Source organism: Protomyctophum parallelum (genome assembly GCF_964188405.1).
Source record: "Protomyctophum parallelum genome assembly, chromosome: 5".
Classification (NCBI taxonomy): Eukaryota; Metazoa; Chordata; class Actinopteri; order Myctophiformes; family Myctophidae; genus Protomyctophum; species Protomyctophum parallelum.
The window spans coordinates 20,367,183-20,389,074 of NC_139702.1; the positions used below are offsets into that span (position 1 = coordinate 20,367,183).

The 21,892-nt window shown below is 44.7% G+C and overlaps 1 protein-coding gene across 1 annotated transcript in view; it reads right to left on the minus strand.

The window, feature by feature from the left end:
* rims1b (regulating synaptic membrane exocytosis 1b) overlaps positions 1 to 21,892 on the minus strand; it is a 50,252-nt gene that overhangs the window by 5,068 nt on the left and 23,292 nt on the right. The window contains exons 15-23 of the mRNA XM_083766118.1: positions 18,112 to 18,201; positions 16,560 to 16,628; positions 15,566 to 15,679; positions 14,962 to 15,068; positions 11,502 to 11,605; positions 8,738 to 8,898; positions 7,995 to 8,156; positions 3,684 to 3,901; positions 270 to 414 (exon numbers count right to left, since the gene is read on the minus strand). Coding sequence (XP_083622244.1) covers positions 270 to 414; positions 3,684 to 3,901; positions 7,995 to 8,156; positions 8,738 to 8,898; positions 11,502 to 11,605; positions 14,962 to 15,068; positions 15,566 to 15,679; positions 16,560 to 16,628; positions 18,112 to 18,201 — 1,170 coding nt within the window. The remainder of the gene's footprint in view (positions 1 to 269; positions 415 to 3,683; positions 3,902 to 7,994; positions 8,157 to 8,737; positions 8,899 to 11,501; positions 11,606 to 14,961; positions 15,069 to 15,565; positions 15,680 to 16,559; positions 16,629 to 18,111; positions 18,202 to 21,892) is intronic.

A 21,892-nucleotide genomic window follows, 5' to 3' on the forward strand; every position in this document is an offset into this window, starting at 1 on the left:
TATATTAGACTCTCAAGAGGGCGTACATAAGCAGTCACACTATCTAGATAACATTAAGCAACTTGTGCAATTAGGCCAAACAAGACATGTGTGGCACAGCGGAATATGATAGATACTTTAATCTAACAGTCCTTAAGGTCTTGGAAGAATCCAAATGAAAAAAGGGGTTTGGAGGGGTCTCCAGAAGGACACACATTCGAAGGCATGTTAATAAAACAAAAGAGATGTTGAGGAAAGAGAGCATAAGAGGAAGAATGTGGTTTACTGACTTCCCCTCTGAGTTGTAGCTGTTCATGCTGCCATTGTTGGACTCTCTGCTTGGCTGTCGGCTCATGTTCCTGGTCAGCTCCACGGCCATGCCCGTTTCCACGCTCCTCTGAATGGGGGCACCCTTCTCTTTTTTACTCTTTCCCTCTGGAGGAATATGGAGCAAACACAAAAGAGCACATGCAAAAAACAGTTACAAGAGTTACTTGTTTTCCATTCTTTCTATCTTTGTTTATTTTATTTACCTTAATTTCCTGACACAGATTTGCACCAGTTCGCCTTTTAACCACATGAACCCTAGCATCCCTATTTGTGGAATTTCATAAAAGGTGAACATGGTAAAAATAGGTGAACCATTGCCAAAAATAGCAGATAAGTACACAACGGGCCACGTTGTGACTTGTTGAGTGCTTGGGGCGGCAGTGGCTCAGGGGTAGAGTGACTGGATGGAAACCGCATGGTTCCCAGTTCGAAGCCAGGCTCCCCAGAGTTAGTGTCGAAGTGTCCTTGAGCAAGACACTGGACCCCTAATTGCTCCCGATGTGCAGGTTGGTGCCTTGCATGGTTTCCCCCGGCATCGGTGTGTGAATGTGTGAGTGAATGGGTGAATGTAATTCACAATCTCTGTAAAAGTGCCTTGGATAAAGGCGCTATATAAATGCACCATTTACCATTGTTGATCGGCTATTTTCAGCGAAGAGATTTGGTGTGGAGGGAAGAAAGGAAGGCGACCAATTATTAACCCCTGGGGAACCACAGTTGGTGTTTAACCCGTAAAACAGTTTTTAACAGAGGAAGAAACCACTTTTTCTTTTCTTTCTTTTTAATTAGCCAATTATTTTTTAACCCACTTTCTCTCAATTTAGCCATTATGCCAATTAATTCCTCACACTGGATTCCCCACCGGGAGGACATAGTGCCTCCGTCCTACATTCTCTGACAGGCACCAACAGACAGTAGGAGAGGAGAACGTGCAATGAGAAAGACCAACCTCCCCGCATGGCTTCCGCCCTCCCCCGAACACGGCCAACTGTGTTCGTAAATACGCTGGTGGTTTCGAACCCATATATTCTGTGGTGGTGGGCAGGTACTTTAACTCTGCGCCATACAAGCACCCTTAAAAACACGTCAGACAGCCCTCTTAGGCCGGGAACAAATCACAACTAGATAAAGTGCCGCTCGTGGCACAGGTCTCCACCAGGGCAGGTCAGGTTGTGGCCTCCTGGTGGCGCTATAATAGGCCAATGTGAAAAGGGTGACATTTCTTCTTACGCCTTGGATGGCAATTGGATGATTTGAGGCATTTTGTTCCAAAAATGTGTTTTGCAAAAATCCACCTGTTGGTGTTGCTATAACAGGCCAATGTGAAAAGGGTAAGATATATTCCTCAGCCTAGTAGGAAAGTCTGTGAAAGATTTCACGTAAATGACACACTCCGTTCATGATTTGAGGCTTTTTATTCAAAACAGGCCAATCCTGCAAACTTTGAAAGTCAATGTTAGCCAATTAGGATGGAATCTGAAATATCGGATAGATCCGTCTTGAACAAATGACTATAGAGATAGTGTGTAACGATTTGCGTGATTTCTGGACAGAATCTGGAGTAATATAAAAAAAGTTTGTCATCGACCAGGTTTAACGGTGCCGGAGATTAGCTGGTAACAGACGCACACACACACGGACGGACTCACACACACACGGACAGAGTGCAAAACATACTCTCTCCCCAGGCAATAAAGCAACAACGTAATTATTTTAAGAAACAAGGCCAAATTTTCGCTGTCAATAGAATCATCAACCTGCATGAATGAGGCATCATCACCAAATGACTCACGTTGCTCCCGGTGTACTGTGTAAGGAGGACCTATACTCTCAGAATGTGCTCTTCTCTCTTACCTTCCAGAGTAGAATTATGAGAGATATTACTCTATTAATATTAAAGTCTCATAGGTGAGGTGGTCACCATGTGAGGCTTCATCTCAATCCAAAACGACCCTTGAAAATGAATAGCTTTAAAATATAGATCATTATTCAGTGCAGATACAGTATGTCAACTTATTATAGAACAAAGAAAACACAACCTAACCTGTGCTGGTGCTGTATATAGGCTACCATGTATGCAATTATAATTGCTATTATAATCATATCATTACGTAACATATTAGTGCTAGGATGTAATGATGGAAAAGCAACTCTCCCTTACCTCACGTTGCTCTCATCCATTGTGAACACAGAGTTTGCCAGGGTAAGATACACTTTCAAACAGAAGACTGATTACAGGGCTATCTGTCGTCTGCTCTCTCTCTCTGCTCTATAAGGGACAGAGCCCCCTCCCTGCCCAAGGCCCAATTTTCACTAATGGCTTTTTCTGTCTGTGCTATAAAGAGGAAGAGTACAGGAAGAGTACAGACTTTCTGAGTCCCAGTGCGTCTGCCCTCACTGAGAGCTACGACTGGGAGCAGGGCTTCAAGGTGCTTTCAGTTAGAGAAGGCCATCTCTAAAGTCCTTTAAACTCAGAAATCACTTGTTATTTTTCAGCATCAATGCTGAAGTGACAGGTGTATTCTTTGTTTTGTTTTGTTTTGTTAATATGAAACATGACAAAAAGGAAGATGTTTCATCTAACTTTGACCGCTTTTTCAACTACAGTATTTATTCATTGGTCTAAGAGTGGTTTCAGTCAACTGACTTACGTTTGTGGTAGCTACTTGACTGTATTTCTTGTTCCAGTAACAAACATTCATTGAGGGATAAATTTTTTATGAAATACTTGTTTTGTTGCATCATACCCTCTTTTCCTTGTTGTATTGGTATTCTCATCAAATGTACAGTCTAAGTTGCTGTTATGTTGAAACCCATCAGGCACACCAGCATAAGCGGCCGCATGCTTATTTTCTTCCATTCTCAGTGGCTGCGCATGGATGCTCTACTCGCGCACGTGAAGATATTTTCCCCGCTCTGGGCAAAAAAATCAGTTGTCATTGAAACGAGTTGAGCAGACATTCTGCAGTGGCCAGGTTTGACGAGAACAGCCTCAAGGAGAACAGCCTCGAGGAGAACCTCTGCACACAGGCTTGAACTCTGTATAGTCTGTACACATTAAATTACTATTAGTGTGCAATACGTCCTATATTTATAAGCCTCTCGGTTGGTCCTACATTTTAAAGTGCAAACCAAAAGCAGTTTTTATAGCAAGTAGTCAATTCAAATCAGCCACCATCAACACACAATTTACTCCAGTTAACCACTTCACCACTTAACCACAAAAAAACTATTCTACAAGCTCTCAACACATTTGTGATGTGACAAGTTGTGACCCTGTAGAACTGTTATTTTAAAACAATTGTCATTTTGGACTATAGTAACATGGTCCAAGTGTTTAGTCCTGATAGGTTTGAGTGCTGGTACTGACTCACCAGGGCCACTGATCTGGGACGTGCTGCGGCTGCGGCGGTTTCCAACGATGGCCACCACCCGCGCACTGAGGCTGGAGCGCCTCTTCTTGCTGCCAGCGCCCACCGTGCCCAGCGCAGTGTCTGATTGGCTGCCGTCAGTCCGCTCCTGGGTGTAGATCTCGCCGCTGACGCTGGAGCTTTTCAGCATATTGCGGCCAGCTGACGCACGCAACTGACGACTGGGAGGAGGGTGGGAGGAGAGAGAGAGATAGATAGATAGCAAGAGAGGGGGTAAGATAATCAATTAATAATCGATACCTACTTCGGCCATGTCATTTACACATTTACTGTAGGCTACTGTAGGTGACAAAAGTAAAAAAAAAATAGATAGCTATAGGCCTACTTAGACTGTACTACGACAATAATCGATAGTTGCAGTGCCAGAGAGAGGGGGTAAGAATGAGCTTTAACTAGAGTTCTCAACAGGCCTGAAAATTAAGGCCCGGCCCTAATTGAGCCTGATATTGACTGATATTTATTTTATTTTATTTATTTATTTATTTGACAGGGACAATGAGCATTAATCATGTCAGTTTTCACATACATGTAAGTTAGACATAGGCTAACCATAAGGCCCGAGGCCTGTTCGGGTTCGGGCAGAGTTGAGAACTCTTTTTAGCTTTAACCTGGGAAGACGGGCTGAATATCAAAGTCAAGTAAGCTTTCTGTAAATGCTAATTATGGTAAGGTACAGAAGAAGATAATGAAGAAGATTCAAACGATGCATCAGTTTAATCATAATTACTTTAATCCAATCGTCATTCAATAACTGGAAGTCCCCAAGCATGGGAACAACTATGATAATCTGCCACAAATTAATATAATATAATATAATATAATATAATATAATATAATATAATATAATATAATATAATATAATATAATATAATATAATATAATATAATATAATATAATATAATATAATATAATATAATATAATATTACATCTATCTATCTCAGTCTCTATCTGTCTGTACGTATGTGAGTAAATTAGTAATCCATGTAACTTAGCCGAACCGTTCGCCTCACCGACACACGCGTTCCACACCACCACAGGGTGGTGTCGACCGGTGTCGAGTCCAGAACCGCCCCAAAATGGCATCTGCCCCACCCTGGGCAAGACCTAAGCTGAAAAGACTATCAGCGGAAGTTGCGGGATTTTAGCGGAAGTGAAATCGTTGATGCTTTACAAATCAGTTTACATTCTCCGCGAATGAAACAAGTGTTGTGATTGGTCGGGAAAATATCGTATCCGGGGGAAATACATTTGACGGCTGTTCCGGAGGATACAACCGCCGATAGCTTCTCTGCCTTAGGTTGTGACCAGGCTTTTCTTTTCACAGATAAGTAAGCCTGGGACCGAGGCTACATCTGCCCAGGTCTGGACAGGGTCCCTGCCCAGTGTCCATATATGGAGCTGGCCTGTTCTGACATTATTCTGACGTCTGCATATACTCCATATTTGGGCATGCTTGACAAAAAACTCCATATATGGGCATATAAGTGACACAGACAAAATATCTGGGTGGGGCATGCATTTCCAACTTGCATCGTTGCAAGTAGGCCAGTGCCCAACGGGCACCGCTGAAGAGGCCCCACGGCCCGGGCACCGCTCTAGTAAAATATAATAATGTATCTTCATCTATCTACTAGACATTCATTGTAGAGACTCACTGTTTATAAATGTTTTTTCTTTACTATCATATCGTTGATTTTAAATGTTAATATGATGCTACAATGTCAGAGGAGCCAAACAAATATAAAGTTTATTCTTCTGTACCTGTACAGAAGACATTTAACAATAAAGAACATTGAAGCTTGTATGGCGGTACATTCCTGACAATTCAGTCTAATGCTTCTCATCTGTTCAGGTTCCACCTCCTCACACAACCCATTAGACGGGGGCAGACGCTGCCCAGTGCTCCGCGGCGCCTATTAGGCGTTCGGAGGAGCTGCCGCAAGTCTATGCCCTCAGAGGGGGTCAGGGTGCTGCAGGAGAGCCCGGCTATGCTGCCCCTGTCACCCAAATCAACTATCCTCCCCGAGTCCACGACAGCCACGGACCAGTGTCCTAGTGGGGGAAGCTGTGGCTGACCAGAGAGGGGCAGGTTGTTCTGAGGACGCTCCTCGGACCCCTGCAGAGGGGTGAGGGAGGGCCGCACAGCGGAGGGGAAGGGTGGTAGGGGAGAGTCTGTCTCTGGAGGATGGAGGAGATCATGGCAGTGGCGGCGGCACGGGACACATGCAAGGAGGGATCTGAGACATGCACTGTAGACCACACAAACACGCACGCACGCACGCACAAACACAACATACAACACGCACGCACGCCCGCGCATACGCACACGCACGCACGCACGCACGCACACACACACACACACACACACACACACACACACACACACACACACACACACACACACACACACACACACACACACACACACACACACACACACACACACACACACACGCACACACCAAATGCATGAGAGCCAACATGGACAAACAAATATTTACAATATATATACGGTATTATGTACACACTACACACTGTTAGTTGTGCGAAAACTTCCAAATTATGGTTTCATGTCATGCACTATAGTGACTATACAAACCCATAACCCACCAATTATGTATAATTCCAACTCAATTCCAAAAATTGTAAGGTTTTCTGCGTTTTCTTTTAAAACACAAAGAAAAAAGATGTACACAGACACGTGACAGTCCAGGTGATTGAAGTGACAATGATTGGAATGGAGGAGACAGTAAAGGAAAAATGTGGACGTGTGGACGAGGAGGAACGCTAAGTGAGTGACAGCAGCTGAAACTGACACGAAGTACAATACTAACAAAAAACACTACACAGCAATATATCTATGATGCTGAGTGACTGTCAATGTACAGCCATTCTGTTGTCTTTTTAATTCAGTCCCATTGTTTACACTGACATCGTACAAAGTCTCTCTCTCTCTCTCTCTCTCTGTCTCTCTCTCTCTCTCTCTCTCTCTCTCTCTCTCTCTCTCTCTCTCTCGCTATTCCTCACCTCTCTCTCTCTCTCTCTCTCTCTCGCTATTCCTCACCTCTCTCTCGGGTTTAACTCCAGAAAGTATGTCAAAGGCTGCTGGGCTGCTAGGCTTTTAGAACGCTCCGTTTGGATTAATCTGAGCTATAAGGCCTTCTCTCCACCTCCCAGGCCTCAAAACATTAGTTAGCTAATAAGCTGCACTACATCACCACCTGGGCCACTGTGGACAACTGGGATGGGGTCGTTTGTCCATGCCAGCCATGCAGCACTCTGTAACTGGTCGGCCAAAGGGGAGGGGTATGGCTCTGTGTGTGTGTGTGTGTGTGTGTGTGTGTGTGTGTGTGTGTGTGTGTGTGTGTGTGCGTGCGTGCGTGCGTGCGTGCGTGCGTGCGTGCGCAGTATATACATACTGTACATTTTCATCTACAGAGATGTGTATTGTGTAGAGGTCACACATGATAGGGTTAGACACAATAGGCAAGGCAGTAGGATTATGGGAGTTTGTAGATTTTATGATTTTCAAACTCTATTTGAGTTCGGAGCCACTTGCTTCTGCGGATACAAGTGTCATGCAATGAAAATAAACCATCTAGATTCTAGAAGCTTGTTGATCTGTTATTTTTGGGGAGTGAGCATGGAGTATTGGAGTATTATATATTTTCCTCTACCACTGATTAGTAGTACACCCCCCGAAAGGACCATTAAATCAGGGGGCCCAGTGATTTGCAGCTACGGAGCGCATTTCAAGGTGCACCAGGCGCCATCTTGGATGTAAAATGTATTGTTTGTTAAACCGGAAGTGCCATCGCCAGATTCGCTCTATTTGGTGAAAATTGGCATAATGGTGAAGTTACCACCACCATCAGGACTGGGTATAATACTATAGGATTGCCGTGTTAAAATGAGATATAGTGTGTATGTCACGGATTTTTCTATTGGCATCAAAATGATGAATTAAAAATATGAATATAGCTGGCAAAAGGCACTGAAAAGCTGTTATTGGGCTGGCAGTCCGAGGGTTTTAAAGACCCCTGGGGATCCCGGATCCCATTTTGGCCCCTTTTCCACAAAAACAACTTTGGCTCTAGAACTGGTTCCGTTCTAGATTCTAGATTTTAGGGTTCTTAACCAATTCATTTTCAGTGGAAACACTCTGAACTGGTTCAATATTAGGCAGGAGAAAAGAACCAAACGGGTTCAACCCCAGTGGAAAAGGGGCAAAGAGGACCAGAGGTTCACAGTACCTGGCCTCGCTGTCTCCAGTCACTGTGTGTCTCCTGCGCCTCAGCTCCTCAGAGAAGCGCCTCTTCCCTGCGGATTTCCTCTTGTCCTCCACACTGTCCACAGTACCATTCACCCCCCAAGAGATCCTCCTGTCCTTCTTCTCCTCCTCTAACGACTTGGACCTTTGAGCCCATACGTTTGATTTCCGCATTGTGTGCACGCATGTGCATAGACAGCATGTGTAGACGTTTGTAGGCGAGTGTGTACAGTACGCGTGTGTTTTGTATTTGTACATACAGGAGACCCCCCGGACCATGCAGGAAAACAGAAACGTGCAGCAAACGTCATGCAGAAAAACAAAGACAATGTAAATTAGCATGCATGTGAACTGCGCCAGTGAACTTGATAGATCCAGTGAACTGGATCTATCAAGTAGATCAACTTGATAGATCCAGTGAACTGGATCTATCAAGTCTCGCTTTGCCAGGTGATCTGAGGTCTACGCCTACTAATACGCCTCAACCAGACACATCGGTAGGCGGAGCCCTCCAATCGCCTGGCAATGTGAGACCAGCTAGAAGTGTATTGTAGAATAAAGCAGTGTTAATTTGACAGCAAATTCTGATTCAGTCTTAGTCTTAGTCTTTTGAACACATCATTTAGTTTTAGTCCTATTTAGTCACCTGAAATTGTTTAGTCTTAGTCTTTTAGTCTTAGTCTTAGTCAACAAAATGAACACTTGGATAAAGCAGCGTTGACTGACCTGAGCCGCCCCCTGGGTCGTTCTGATTGGATGGACATGTAGCTGGTGCTGCTGAGGCGGGAGGCACTGCTGGCGCGGGAGATGGCCGACGCGTCACTCATATCGCTGTCCGATGACCTGCCCGACACGTTGTCGCTGCTCCGCCTCTGTTCCGCATACATCTGTGGCGATCATTACGGAACAGGATAAATAACGGAAGCCATTGAAACTGAAGTAACATTCATAGCTGCCATCTTAATATCTCAACATTCAGAGTACGGGGAATGGGGAAGGTGGAATTGATTATTATTTGTATTATTTCTTAATCATAATATATATTGTCACGATACGTGACGTTTTCTGTTGTGCTTTTGTAGTATTTTTGGTCCCTTGGTTTCCTCTGTTGCTTTTGTTACCTGTGTTGTCTCACCAGTACCCTGATTACCCCAGTGTTTTCACCTTGTCTTGTTAGTCTTTTAGCCAATCAATGTGTTGATTATCTGTTGAGTTCACCTGTGTCTTTGTGTATTTATACTCCCCTGGTTTTTCATTTCCTTTGTCAGATCATTGTTGTATGTTAAGTGTGATGTTGCCTTGTATCCTGGGTTTTGGAATAAACCCTCTAGAATTTAGACTTCTCTGCCTCTGTGGCTTTCTGTTCTGCACTTGGGTCCTACCTTATTGATTCACACCGTGACATATATAGGCATCACAAAATATACATGTACCCCTTCCACCCACCCTACAAAAACCGAAATCTTCTAGTATAATACCAAACATCCCAGTTTACATGATATTGTTTTATGCTGCCACTCTTGCCATTTCAGTAATCAATTATGGACTGAAGGCACCCCGTCAGTTTTCCATCTCCTGAAAAAAATCTGTCTTGACACTAGTTTGGAGTAGATCCAATTGTGTCCAAGTGTTTTTCTCCTGATTCATCATCACCTAAAACAAATCTGGGGTTGAATAGAATTTTGGTCTCTGAAATCTCACAGAGATTAGACCAAAAGTCTTGTCACAAGACCACAAGACATGCGTTAGGTGAATGTCCTCTGATATGCATCACCAGCAGTTAGCATGTCTCTTAAGCCATATAAGCCTAGCCTAAACAAACTGGAGGGAGTCCAGTAGAATTGATGTATAGGAATCTTAAATTGAATGACACCCTTGCATCCCTTGACGACAATATTTTAATGTTCTTAGTACGAATCCTATCCCACTCCCACGTCATCCAATTGAGGTCCCTTTCCCATGTCGTCTTGAGAGCTGACACGGCCCCATTACTCAGGCTCTGAATCATCGTAGACGTAATACACTGACGCCTCATGGCCTTTCCCATAGCTCATTAATACTTTATCTAATAACTCGGCGGCTGTGGGAGCTGGTGTACTAGATACGAAGGTACTCAACAGCAAACAGCAAAGTTGCAGATATCTGAAGGACTGAGACCTGGGTATTCCAAAATGTTGTACACAATCCTCAAAAGAATACAAGTTAAAGGCCTTTTCAGACGGGCAGCGAGTGACGCAGGTGTTCTCCCCTGGCGACAGGTGTGCTCAGGAGGGGTGCGGGATGCGTAGAGCGACAAAATAAACGCACGCCTCTCACTGAAAATGAATTACCAAGGCACATCATTCGCTCCCCGTCTGAAAAGGCTTTAACACTTGAGTGTCTGTGAGGTCTTTCTGACCCATTTCGAAGCTTTGCCCATGAAGCTCTCAGAAGGTTCCCCTTCCATGACCTTTGCTAAATATTCGATTCAAATCTCTTTTTTTTCATCTGAAACATTTTCTAAACATGAATTTAGGCATAGCCTACTTATACCATCTCTGCCTTTCGTTTTCGGTCAAACTGACCCATTTCACCCTTTCTCCCCAACGGGAGTAGACTTCACACCTCCGTACATTCCATTGTTCAATTTATAAAATGGCTCTACCCTGCTTGGGGGTTGAAGCTGTCAAAGCTTCTGGAGACAGTAGCCAATAACATTGCAGGTTGTGTGGTACCTGGCCTTACTACAGTACAGTCATGCGAGTGTTAAGAAGGTTCCTTCAAACTCGACTACCGTATACCGGAGACAAGACATCAGCTACCAACCTTATGATATTAATGAATCATCTAATATTAAGCACTTAAACCCTGGCTATAATTATACTTAGTTGCCGGGGGTCCCCCAGAGCTCTACTAGAACCTCTAGTATGTCCCTCTTTGCTGAAAACAGCCTATCTACAAGCTCTCACCGTGATGACACATTGTGAGCTTGTATATCTAATCCGAGCTTTCATCGATAACCCCTTTTAACCTAGTGTCCCTATTTTGGGCATGCCATCAAAGGTTGATGGCATGGCAAAACATTTCAAAATGTTCCAAAAAGTGAAAATAGACGATCTACAAGCTCACAACACGTCGCATCACGACAAATTGTGAGCTTGTAGATCAGCTATTTTCACTATTCGTCATACAACAAAAAAGTGGTTAACAAAGCTTAAGTACAGTAAGTTAAGTTATTATTAACAATTGAAATGCCTCCTATAGGACAATGCCATGAGTCAAGTGCATTATCAAAACTGACCGTGCAAGTGCAAGTCTGGAACAATATCAGAAGTCTCTTTACACAAACTATGCTGGCCCAAGACATTTCTGCACACACAGCACAGTTCCAGCAACTGCCATGAATGAGTACGGAGAGCTGCCCAGTATATTTCAGAGTAATTTTGGTTTGGTTCGGTTTAGTTTGGCACAGAAAAAGTACATAGATGGATGAAGACATATTGATGCTGACCTCCCGTTTGGTCTTGAGGTCTGTCTCAGGGTCGTGGGAGGCTGAAGGCCTGTAGGAATGTACTTTCATCTGCAATTGTCGGGCTCGCTCCTCTACTGCAAGGGCTAGGGGAGGGAGAGAGAGAGAGAGAGAGAGAGAGAGAGAGAGAGAGAGAGAGAGAGAGAGAGAGAGAGAGAGAGAGAGAGAGAGAGAGAGAGAGAGAGAGAGAGAGAGAGAGAAAAAGAACAAGCTGAAAGTAGATGCAGGTTATAGGCATAGGGGGAGTATGCAGGAGCCATTTCCAAACACTAGGTGGAGCATGCTGTGCACTTACAGTATTACTCCAGCTATATGTGGCTGGTGCACAGAATAGAATAGCTGTGAAATCAGACTTGGGTCAAATAGTTACTGCAGATACAGATAGGTGTGGTTTCTGTTTCAGATCAATCAGAACGTCATACCAAATCTGACTTTTTCCAATTATCTACTAACTATATGATCGAAATTAGTTTTGTCTAAAACACACCCATCTACAATATCTGGCATGTAAACTTACCACAAAATAAATTCTGAAAAGTATTTTCAAATACTAACTACACAGTAAAATCCTCAATGTTCATTAGTGTGCAAATGTAACATTGATTGTTTTCTGTACTCAATATGTCATTGTTGTCAGGCAGAAACCTCATATCCCGGTATTCCCCTTTTGCAGATCAGCTATTTTCACCTTTTTATTTTATGTTTTAAATAATAATAATAATAATAATAATTAAAACGATTTCCACCTGGCAGCGACAATCTGTGAGTTAAATCAACAATCAGAATTCTAGAGTGTAATTGACCCCTGTCCGCTGTGAATAATAAGGAAAGGTTTAGAGTAATAGCAGTGTGTGTCAGCCATACATTTTGAGGCAAATGCACCAGCAAAGAGCTGTGAAATCAAGGGGTTCTATAGAGTTTCACCAGGTTTGTTATGTACATTGTTATGTTCTTCATGGAGCGTTAGTAACAAAACGAACATACGATGTGAGGACAAGAAGGAGAGAACAGTATAAAATACTTTTACAGGCAATGGATCAGATTCATCTTGAAAATGAAAATGTATGTTAAGAACGGCACCTTTTTATTTTTTACAAATCAAGCCCTACAGGCACAAGTGTAAAAACAGATGTAACATAGTAGGGTTTATTTATCAACCACATAGGGTGGTTGATTGATTTGTTTGTCCCACACACACACACACACACACACACACACACACACACACACACACACACACACACACACACACACACACACACACACACACACACACACACACACACACACACACACACACACATACACACCCACACACACACTGATCCAGCAATGCCATTGATGGTGTCCATACGTAACAAGCCTGCCCTGCACTACAGATTCAAGTACACAGTTGTCTCTTACTTAGTAAACTTTGTTTTCAAATATAATGCTTTGTATGGTCCTGTTAATATATTAACCATATATATATATATATATATATATATATATATATATATATATATATACCATACAGGTACTCTCTTAACCAGTGTTGGGGAGTATTAAGCTACATGTAGCTGAGCTACGTAGCTGAGCTACATTTTGCTGTAGCTTGTGGTATTTTAGCTACATTCATATTTGTGTACCTCGTCAAGTAGCTCAGCTACCTTTTGGGTCATTTTTTGTAGCTTAGCTACTCAAGTTACAAGCTACAATTTTGGGCAATAACATGAAAGAAATATATTAATTTTGACCATTGGTTGCTGTGTTAATTCTTGTACTAGAACCCCCTTTGAAAAATCAAGGACTGTTCCTTTTTCTGATTGCTTTGAGGGCATATCAGCACTTGACAGCTGCCTCTAATTGGCCTCTGATTGGCCCTGGTATCACAGGGTGGGAGGGGTCTCCCAGGGGGGAGCAGGGGTCTCCCAGAGGGGAGCAGGGTGGGGGGGTCTCCCAGAGGGGAGCAGGGGGAGGGGTCTCCCAGAGGGGAGCAGGGGGAGGAGGGGTCTCCCAGAGGGGAGCAGGGTGGGTGGGTCTCCCAGAGGGGAGCAGGGGGAGGAGGGGTCTCCCAGAGGGGAGCAGGGTGGGGGGGTCTCCCAGAGGGGAGCAGGGTGGGGGGGTCTCCCAGAGGGGAGCAGGGGGAGGAGGGGTCTCCCCCAAGGGGAGCAGGGTGGGGGGGTCTCCCAGAGGGGAGCAGGGTGAGGAGGGGTCTCCCAGAGGGGAGCAGGGTGGGGGGGTCTCCCAGAGGGGAGCAGGGTGGGAGGGGTCTCCCAGAGGGGAGCAGGGTGAGGAGGGGTCTCCCAGAGGGGAGCAGGGTGGGAGGGGTCTCCCAGAGGGGAGCAGGGTGAGGAGGGGTCTCCCAGAGGGGAGCAGGGTGGGGGGTCTCCCAGAGGGGAGCAGGGGGAGGAGGGGTCTCCCAGAGGGGAGCAGGGTGGGAGGGGTCTCCCAGAGGGGAGCAGGGTGGGAGGAGGGGTCTCCCAGAGGGGAGCAGGGTGAGGAGGGGTCTCCCAGAGGGGAGCAGGGTGAGGAGGGGTCTCCCAGAGGGGAGCAGGGTGGGGGGGTCTCCCAGAGGGGAGGAGGGGTCTCCCAGAGGGGAGGGGTCTCCCAGAGGGGAGCAGGGTGAGGAGGGGTCTCCCAGAGGGGAGGAGGGGTCTCCCAGAGGGGAGCAGGGTGGGAGGAGGGGTCTCCCGGAGGGGAGCAGGGTGAGGAGGGGTCTCCCAGAGGGGAGCAGGGGGAGGAGGGGTCTCCCAGAGGGGAGCAGGGTGGGAGGGGTCTCCCAGAGGGGAGCAGGCTGGGAGGGGTCTCCCAGAGGGGAGCAGGGTGGGAGGGGTCTCCCAGAGGGGAGCAGGGGGAGGAGGGGTCTCCCAGAGGGGAGCAGGGGGAGGAGGGGTCTCCCAGAGGGGAGGAGGGGTCTCCCAGAGGGGAGGGGTCTCCCAGAGGGGAGGAGGGGTCTCCCAGAGGGGAGGAGGGGTCTCCCGCATGTACATTCTCAATTTAACGCTGAAAAATAAAAAGTAGCTGAGCTACTTTGAGCTACTTTTTCCATGTAGCTGTAGCTTTACAAGCTACATCTCTCCAGGGGTAGCTATGTAGCTTGATCAAGCTACTGCCATGGTGAGCTACTTGTAGCTTTACAAGCTACGCTTTCAAAGTAACTTGCCCAACACTGCTCTTAACTTAACCAGTCAGAATGATTGTACTGTCACTTATAGCTTGACCATTTAGGATAACATAACATCTCTGTGTATAGGAAGGGCTACACCCAGGCACCCTGGGTGTGCGCTTTTGCCCTTCTGAGGGCTATAGGGGTGTGGAGCCCATGCCATTGGGTATAAGCTGTAATGCTGTTTTTATGCTTGAATGTTCTTCAATACATTGTCAACACTTCACCCTGAGTGGATATTAATATTTTCCATGATAACATACGCACGTACGCAGTCACGCACACACAGCATACCTTGCTCTATGCTGCTACTCTTCGCAGGGAGCTGCGGCAGCTGTCTGCCCCTGCGACCTGATTGGGGAGTCCCCATTGGAGGGGAAGGGCTGTCATGGGCATGTGCTCTGATGGAACGAAGCAGAGAGAGACGCAGGGATATGAGAAAACACTACAACATACATATCTAGTCATCACATCTGAGTTTAGTAATCACACAAGCAGGAAAGTGATTACCAGCATTACAGGTGATACGTTTGGGGAAAAGAGAGGATTAGATTTATCAAGCATCGATAAAGGAGAGGGTAAAAGTGATGGCATTGAGCTTGTTTACATGCATACAGTGTTCTGGTTAATAGTTACAGTAAATGTCCTAGTTCAGTGGTTCTCAAAGGGGGTTCCAAATTGACCCTAATACGTCTGTAACTTTCAGAGTTATGGGGGTCCTCGAAATGAAAAGGTTTTAGAACCACCGCCCTAGTTATTGTCCTATTACTGTCATGTAAATAATCTCAGATTTACAAATGACAGGATAGATAGGACAGCAACACTCAGCATAGATAAGACAGCAGCACAAAGGGCGAGGTGGAGATGGGTTTGGGTAGGGTTGGGCAGCAGCATGCACCTCTCCAGCCGTGGTGAATTTGGGGAGGACCCGACCAGGGCCATCTGACCAAAGGCTCTCAGCGGGGCGCCTCTCCCTCTACTGCCTCTAAGGATAGAGGTAGGCTGGATACGGCTGCCATTAACAGGCAGACAACGAAAGGAAAATAAATCACAAAAAAACGATGAATGCAGTAAAACAAATATAAACACTAATAATAAAAAAAGCAAATTAAAATGCACACAATGAAAGTCTAGGAATTAAGGAAATCTCAGGAGACAACAAATAGAGAAAAACAAATAGAACTTGAGGACAAATTACAGTTTTTCCTCAATTATTTGGATACATTTCTTGAAACTCCTTCTCTTAGCAGTGCCTCCAAACTCCACACCATTAAAGCAATTGGCCAATACCCACTTTTACTTCTCATTGTACATAATGCAAAACACTCTCATTCCACTTTGACTTTCCAGTCTAAACAAATATTTTTCTTCACAAATGTACATTTCCAATTGACCCTGACACTGCAGTTTTTTTTGGTAAATCACTGTATGCAAAATACTATGAGGGGCACTTTATCTAGTTATAGTTTATTTTGCACTAGTGGTACATGTATAGTGTTATTAAATTAAATTATTTTACTGTTTGTGGTGATTGCTCTTAAGAGTTTGAGGAATGAGGTTAAAGTTTCAAGAAATGCAACCAAGCGATTGAGGAAAAACTGTAAGACTATAGGGATAACATGAATCGAAGGCCGAACAGCATTAAGTAACTGTGGATTGTGGTTACAAATGTTATTCTTTCCATGAGTTTGTGTGGTGTTCAGTGAACAATCAATATGGAAACATCAATACGCCAGATTTGACAGCCAGCAATACAGTAATTGAATGGATAGCGTCACCCTAGTGAGAAGAGAGAAGAAGAAAGTGAGGGTGGTGGGGGTGTATGAGAGGGGATGAGAGTGAGTGAGTGAGTGAGTGAGTGAGTGAGTGAGTGAGTGATTATGCGGTCTTACCTGTCACCCTCCAGGCCTTTCTTGTTGCCCTTTTGACAGTTTTGCCTGTCTGAGTTTTCAGGCTGCCTGCTACGGCAAACCGGAACCACACCAGACAGGGGAGGGGGTAATAAAACACAAAATGGAAGATGATAAACAGGAAGGGATTAACATAAAAAATAATAAATAAACTGACATGTTGAATGTTGAGTGTGAAAATATACATAAAAAATATTGTCTCTCAAACACAGCCCAAAAATGTGAGATAATTCCTCGTGAAAGGGGGAAAATAGGCCTATAGCAGCGAGAATAGGAGCCGCAGAAAATAACTATTACACAATGGTATGCCACAAGCAGAAATAGAGAGAGGGGAAAGACACAGCACTATAACCAAGATCAGAACAATAACTCAAAAAGCTCTACACTGTGGTTCTCAAAACAGGGTCCAGGCAGGGACTCTCAGGGGTCCTTTAGGGGTTCCAAATGTAACTCTGAAAGTGTACAAATGGAACCAAATTGACCCGCTGCAATGGGGGTCCTTGAAATAAATACAAAAGTTTGAGAACCACTGCTCTACACCAGTGGTGTCTCTTGTTTGGGAGATGTTTGGGACCCAAACTATAATCAAAATAGCAGATCTACAAGCTTATAGATCAGCTTTTTCACTACTTTTTAAACATTTGTTTTCTAATTTATGACATTTCTTAGATTTTCTTTATTTCTTTTTGGAATTACTGAAAACTCATAGTTTTTTTGGGAATGTTTTTTGAAAATGTTTTGAAATAATAATAATTAACCAAAAATAAAGAGACCCATAAAAATGTGTGCACGGCCCTCAAATGGGTCCCGGCCCAGTGTTTGGGAACCACTGCTCTGTACACTACAGGAAAATGACCACTGGAACATAGTAGCGTGTTAGTGGAGGTGCAGCACAGGCTCCAAGGGGTGACACAAAAAAGGGGGGGGGGGGTACCTGTCTTCCTCAGAGGAGGCATGCTCTACTAAGATCCTGGGACTTGGGGATCTCTTGCGGGGCAAAGAGTTGGAGGACCTGGAGGTATGGGTAGGCCAGGCAGGGGTACGGTAGCGTGCCCAGTCAGGAAAACCAGCAAAAGTAGATGGTGAATATTGGGGAAAGTCCAGGGTATGAAGTAGAGTTTCGGGGCAATTGATATATTGGTATTGTGATATGAGAGGCTGGATGTCGTTTGTGATTTTGGTAAATAGCAGGAGGTACAGTCGGACATTAACGCAAAAAAGAATAACACAGAAAATGTCCTGGTGACTTGTTTCCATTGTGGTCCTAAACGCTAGCTAGGGTTAAGGTTAGTTTACTGTAATGGCATACAGGCCTAACCGCTATAAGTCCAGACAGACCAGACCACGTTGAGTCCACACATGGTTTGCATGGAGGTCTCTATGTTCCTGCATATATATATATATATATATATATATACAGTATATATTCTATGTGTATGTGAGTGCTGGTCTCATTGTGCTTAAAGCGGCTTACACCATCTCTGTTATAGTTCAATCCTGGCCAAATGATGAACTCATGGAATGTGAGGTATACCTGTCTCTGTCGGGAGAATGGAAGTTGTTGTCTGGTCTCAGGCAGGTGGTGCTGGCACTCCTCACTCTGTCCAATGATGGCTGCAGGTCACTGCAGGGGAGGGAGTCAGAGAGAGAGAGAGAGAGAGAGAGAGAGAGAGAGAGAGAGAGAGAGAGAGACCGGAGGGGGGGGGATGCAAAGGTGGAGGATAATAGATTAGGTAGCAGAGGAAGAGAGAGCAGAGGGTGAAAGAAAAGGGGGAATTGTAAAAAAAAAAAAAAAGGAGGAAGATGAGGAGGGAAGAGGTAAGGGGGGTAGGGGAGGGAGAAAAGAGAAAATGAAGAAGGCCATCAGACAAGGTAGTATAAAGCCAAATTCACACTTGTTGTAGGCTATTGCGTCGCTTGCCAAAAATAACGTAACTTTATTATTTTGAAAATAACAATAATAAAGTAAAGAACATGCTACGCAAAAACAATTATTTTGAAAATAACTCAACTTCAAGTTAAGAAAAACGCCAAATCAATTATTTTGAATGAGCATGGTCGTACGACAAAGGCTTCGCTCATCAGGGCTCTGGAGTCTGGCTGCTCCGTCTCCTTCATCACAGCCAGTCCGTCCTCGCAGCCGCACAGTTCTAGTCCACTCAAATGGACTAGAACGAGTTGGTTGTCGAGTTGCCATGGGAACCAGATCTAAGTGGGTGAACAGACCACTTGTGCATGACTGTATGCTGTGTGTGTGTGTGTGTGTGTGTGTGTGTGTGTGTGTGTGTGTGTGTGTGTGTGTGTGTGTGTGTGTGTGTGTGTGTGTGTGTGTGTGTGTGTGTGTGTGTGTGTGTGTGTGTGTGTGTGTGTGTGTGTGTGTGTGTGTGTGTGTATGTGTGCGTGTATGTGTGCGTGTGCGTGTGCGTGTGCGTGTGTGTGTGTGTGTGTGTGTGTGTGTGTGTGTGTGTGTGTGTGTGTGTGTGTGTGTGTGTGTGTGTGTGTGTGTGTGTGTGTGTGCAGGGGACAAAACTGAAGGTCTACCAGGCTGTCGTACTACCAACTATTTTGTATGGGTGTGAAACCTGGACAAACAGCGTCATGCCAGAACATTTAACCATCTCCATCTGAGCTGTCTAAGAGGACAAATGGCAGGACAAAGTTCCTGACACAAGTCCTCAGCAAGGCCAATTTGCCCAGCATCCCCATCTTGCTTGCAGTGGCTGAGATGGACTGGCCATGTGTGGCTTTAAGATGGACCTGAACCACTGGGAACACTTAGCCAAGGACCGACCGGCCAGGAGAAGAAAGAAGATCCTGTGCCATGTTGAAGAGACAACAGCGCAAAGCCAAGTCATTTGTGCACTCACCAAAAGTTAACAAATTGATACGTGCCATGGTCATCATCAACTCTGATGGACAAACAAGAGAAAAAGAGAGGAGTGTGTGTGTGTGTGTGTGTGTGTGTGTGTGTGTGTGTGTGTGTGTGTGTGTGTGTGTGTGTGTGTGTGTGTGTGTGTGTGTGTGTGTGTGTGTGTGTGTGTGTGTGTGTGTGTGTGTGTGTGTGTGTGTGTGTGTGTGTGAGTTTATGTGTGCGCGCGCACACATGCATGCGTATGCATTTGTGTGTGAGTGAGTGAGATGACAAAGAGAGGAGAGGAGTAGCACTTTCATCATGTAGCCCTTTGTTATCTTCCGTATGGTCAAACTTCCTACTGCTCTCCACAGTGCAGTGGTGGGTGGGCAGACAGCTGTTTACTGCATGTGTTTTCACTGTTGCCTTATTGGTTAACAAACGGCTGACTTCCTCCTGCCATCGCATGATGACAAGGCACACGCTGCTGCACACAGGCTAAATGTACGCCTTGCGAAAATAACAGCAAGCATGTAACAGTGAAATCTTTGTTTGATAGTGTGCAGTTGCCAGTGCACATGAATGACATGTGTTGTATCATGAGGACATGATACAATGAGTTTGTGAATGTAACCTTTACTGCACCTAAAATATTTGTGTCCCTGTGTGTGTGTCTGAATCAACCCCTCCGAGGACCCTGCCGCTACACCAAATCAAAAATCAAGTGAATGAATCAGTGAATGAACGCATGTGCGCTCAGCGCACCGCCAGCTGTACCTGTACATGTGAAATAGCCTCGCACAGGGCGAGACCTAGTCGAGTGCCTCCAACCCTCTTAGACATTATAAAATACAAGGTAACCTCGGACCTCCCATGGCTTATTGCTGTTCTAAAACAAAGTTCTTCTATAGTTCTTAATTATTCACTAGAGAAAGTAGTAATACTTTGCGGCCACCAGGCAGAGACACTTCCTTGTTTTCTCAGCCAGTCCACTGAGTCCAATCAGGCTTTGTATGTTGTAAGCGTTTTCCAAACAAATACATAGAGAAAATAAAACGTATGTGTTAGGACAATCTCGGAAATCAAGCGCTTCCCTTCCATATAGTTCAGCTACAGATATGCTGGATCACTGTAACACATGCACCTGGGATTGATATAAACTGATACTGGTGTAGATCATCGTGTGATCTACTACGTGGTCTAATCAGAAACCAGCCAATCAGAATTATTATTGGATAGTGTCCCAAATAGTATTGGGACTAACCTTTTCAGAATGCTTAATTTACACTTTGCGAAAGCGGTGAGCTTTGTAGATCACAATGCGTGGCGATGTGTGGTGAGCTTTGTAGATCCGGTCATTTTGGCACAAGTATAAATCAGGGTTGTGTGTTCCACTCTTACCTAGCTGTAACTTCGTCAGTGAATCTGAGCACTCGCTGCGTTAGGACATTACGAGTCATGCTGTTGCACGTTTCCTGCTTACAGGGAGGCTTGCTCTTTAGACATGCAGGAAGGGTGGAACTGCCAGACAGTAGGGACATGCATGCAGGAAACCAAGAGAAAAACATCAAATGTGAGCGACAAATAAAAATAAAGTAACGTGCAAAATAAAATTTGTTAGGATAGAAATACAGGCCCTGGCATGCAACCATGCCAGGGAATGGCAAAACCAAGGAAGAAACAGGGATTGCATGTTGTGGTGGTATAAAATAAGGAAAAGCAATGCAATGGGATCCCTCAACATTCATCTTGACACTATAGGTGACACTATACGTTAAAGTTCCACCTTTAACTAGGACAAGAAGTGGAGGGGATTTTAAACAAACTCACATAAAGATATATACAACGTGCATTGTGGACAGACAGTTCAGGTTGTATTTTCTGAACATCAGACATCTACAGTAACAAACCCAGGCACAGCTCTGCCTTGCACATTTGATCATGAAAACCAGCTGTGTCACTTAATCTTAATGTATGTGACACTGAACATACATGTACTGTATGTCCTAAATCAAAATTACAGTATTAGTATCCTCCGTGTGAACTACTGAATTCATGACATAATATTATAGTAGTATAGTATATCCTCTTCCCTCTCTGCGTGGCTCAACCCCACAACATGTTACATCTGGACCTAGGGAGATTAGATGTACGTAATGCTGATTATATAACGCAATCTGAAGCTCTAAAGCTGCTGGGAACTCACGTGGTGGAGAAACCATCGGAGCTCTCTAGAGAATAAAGTACGTATCTAGCCGAGTGCTGGACAGTGGATTAGAGTATTATACAGTACAATGAAATACAGTAATAGCTCATGTGATGCATTAGGTCTGTTCTGTCTGTCTAGTGGCTACGCAACAAGGAACAAGGCTTTAAATCTAGCTGATAACGATGACGCGTCTGTACTCAGCTTCTCTAATGTGTCTGCCAGAGACGAGGAAAACGCTAACCTACCGTAACAACA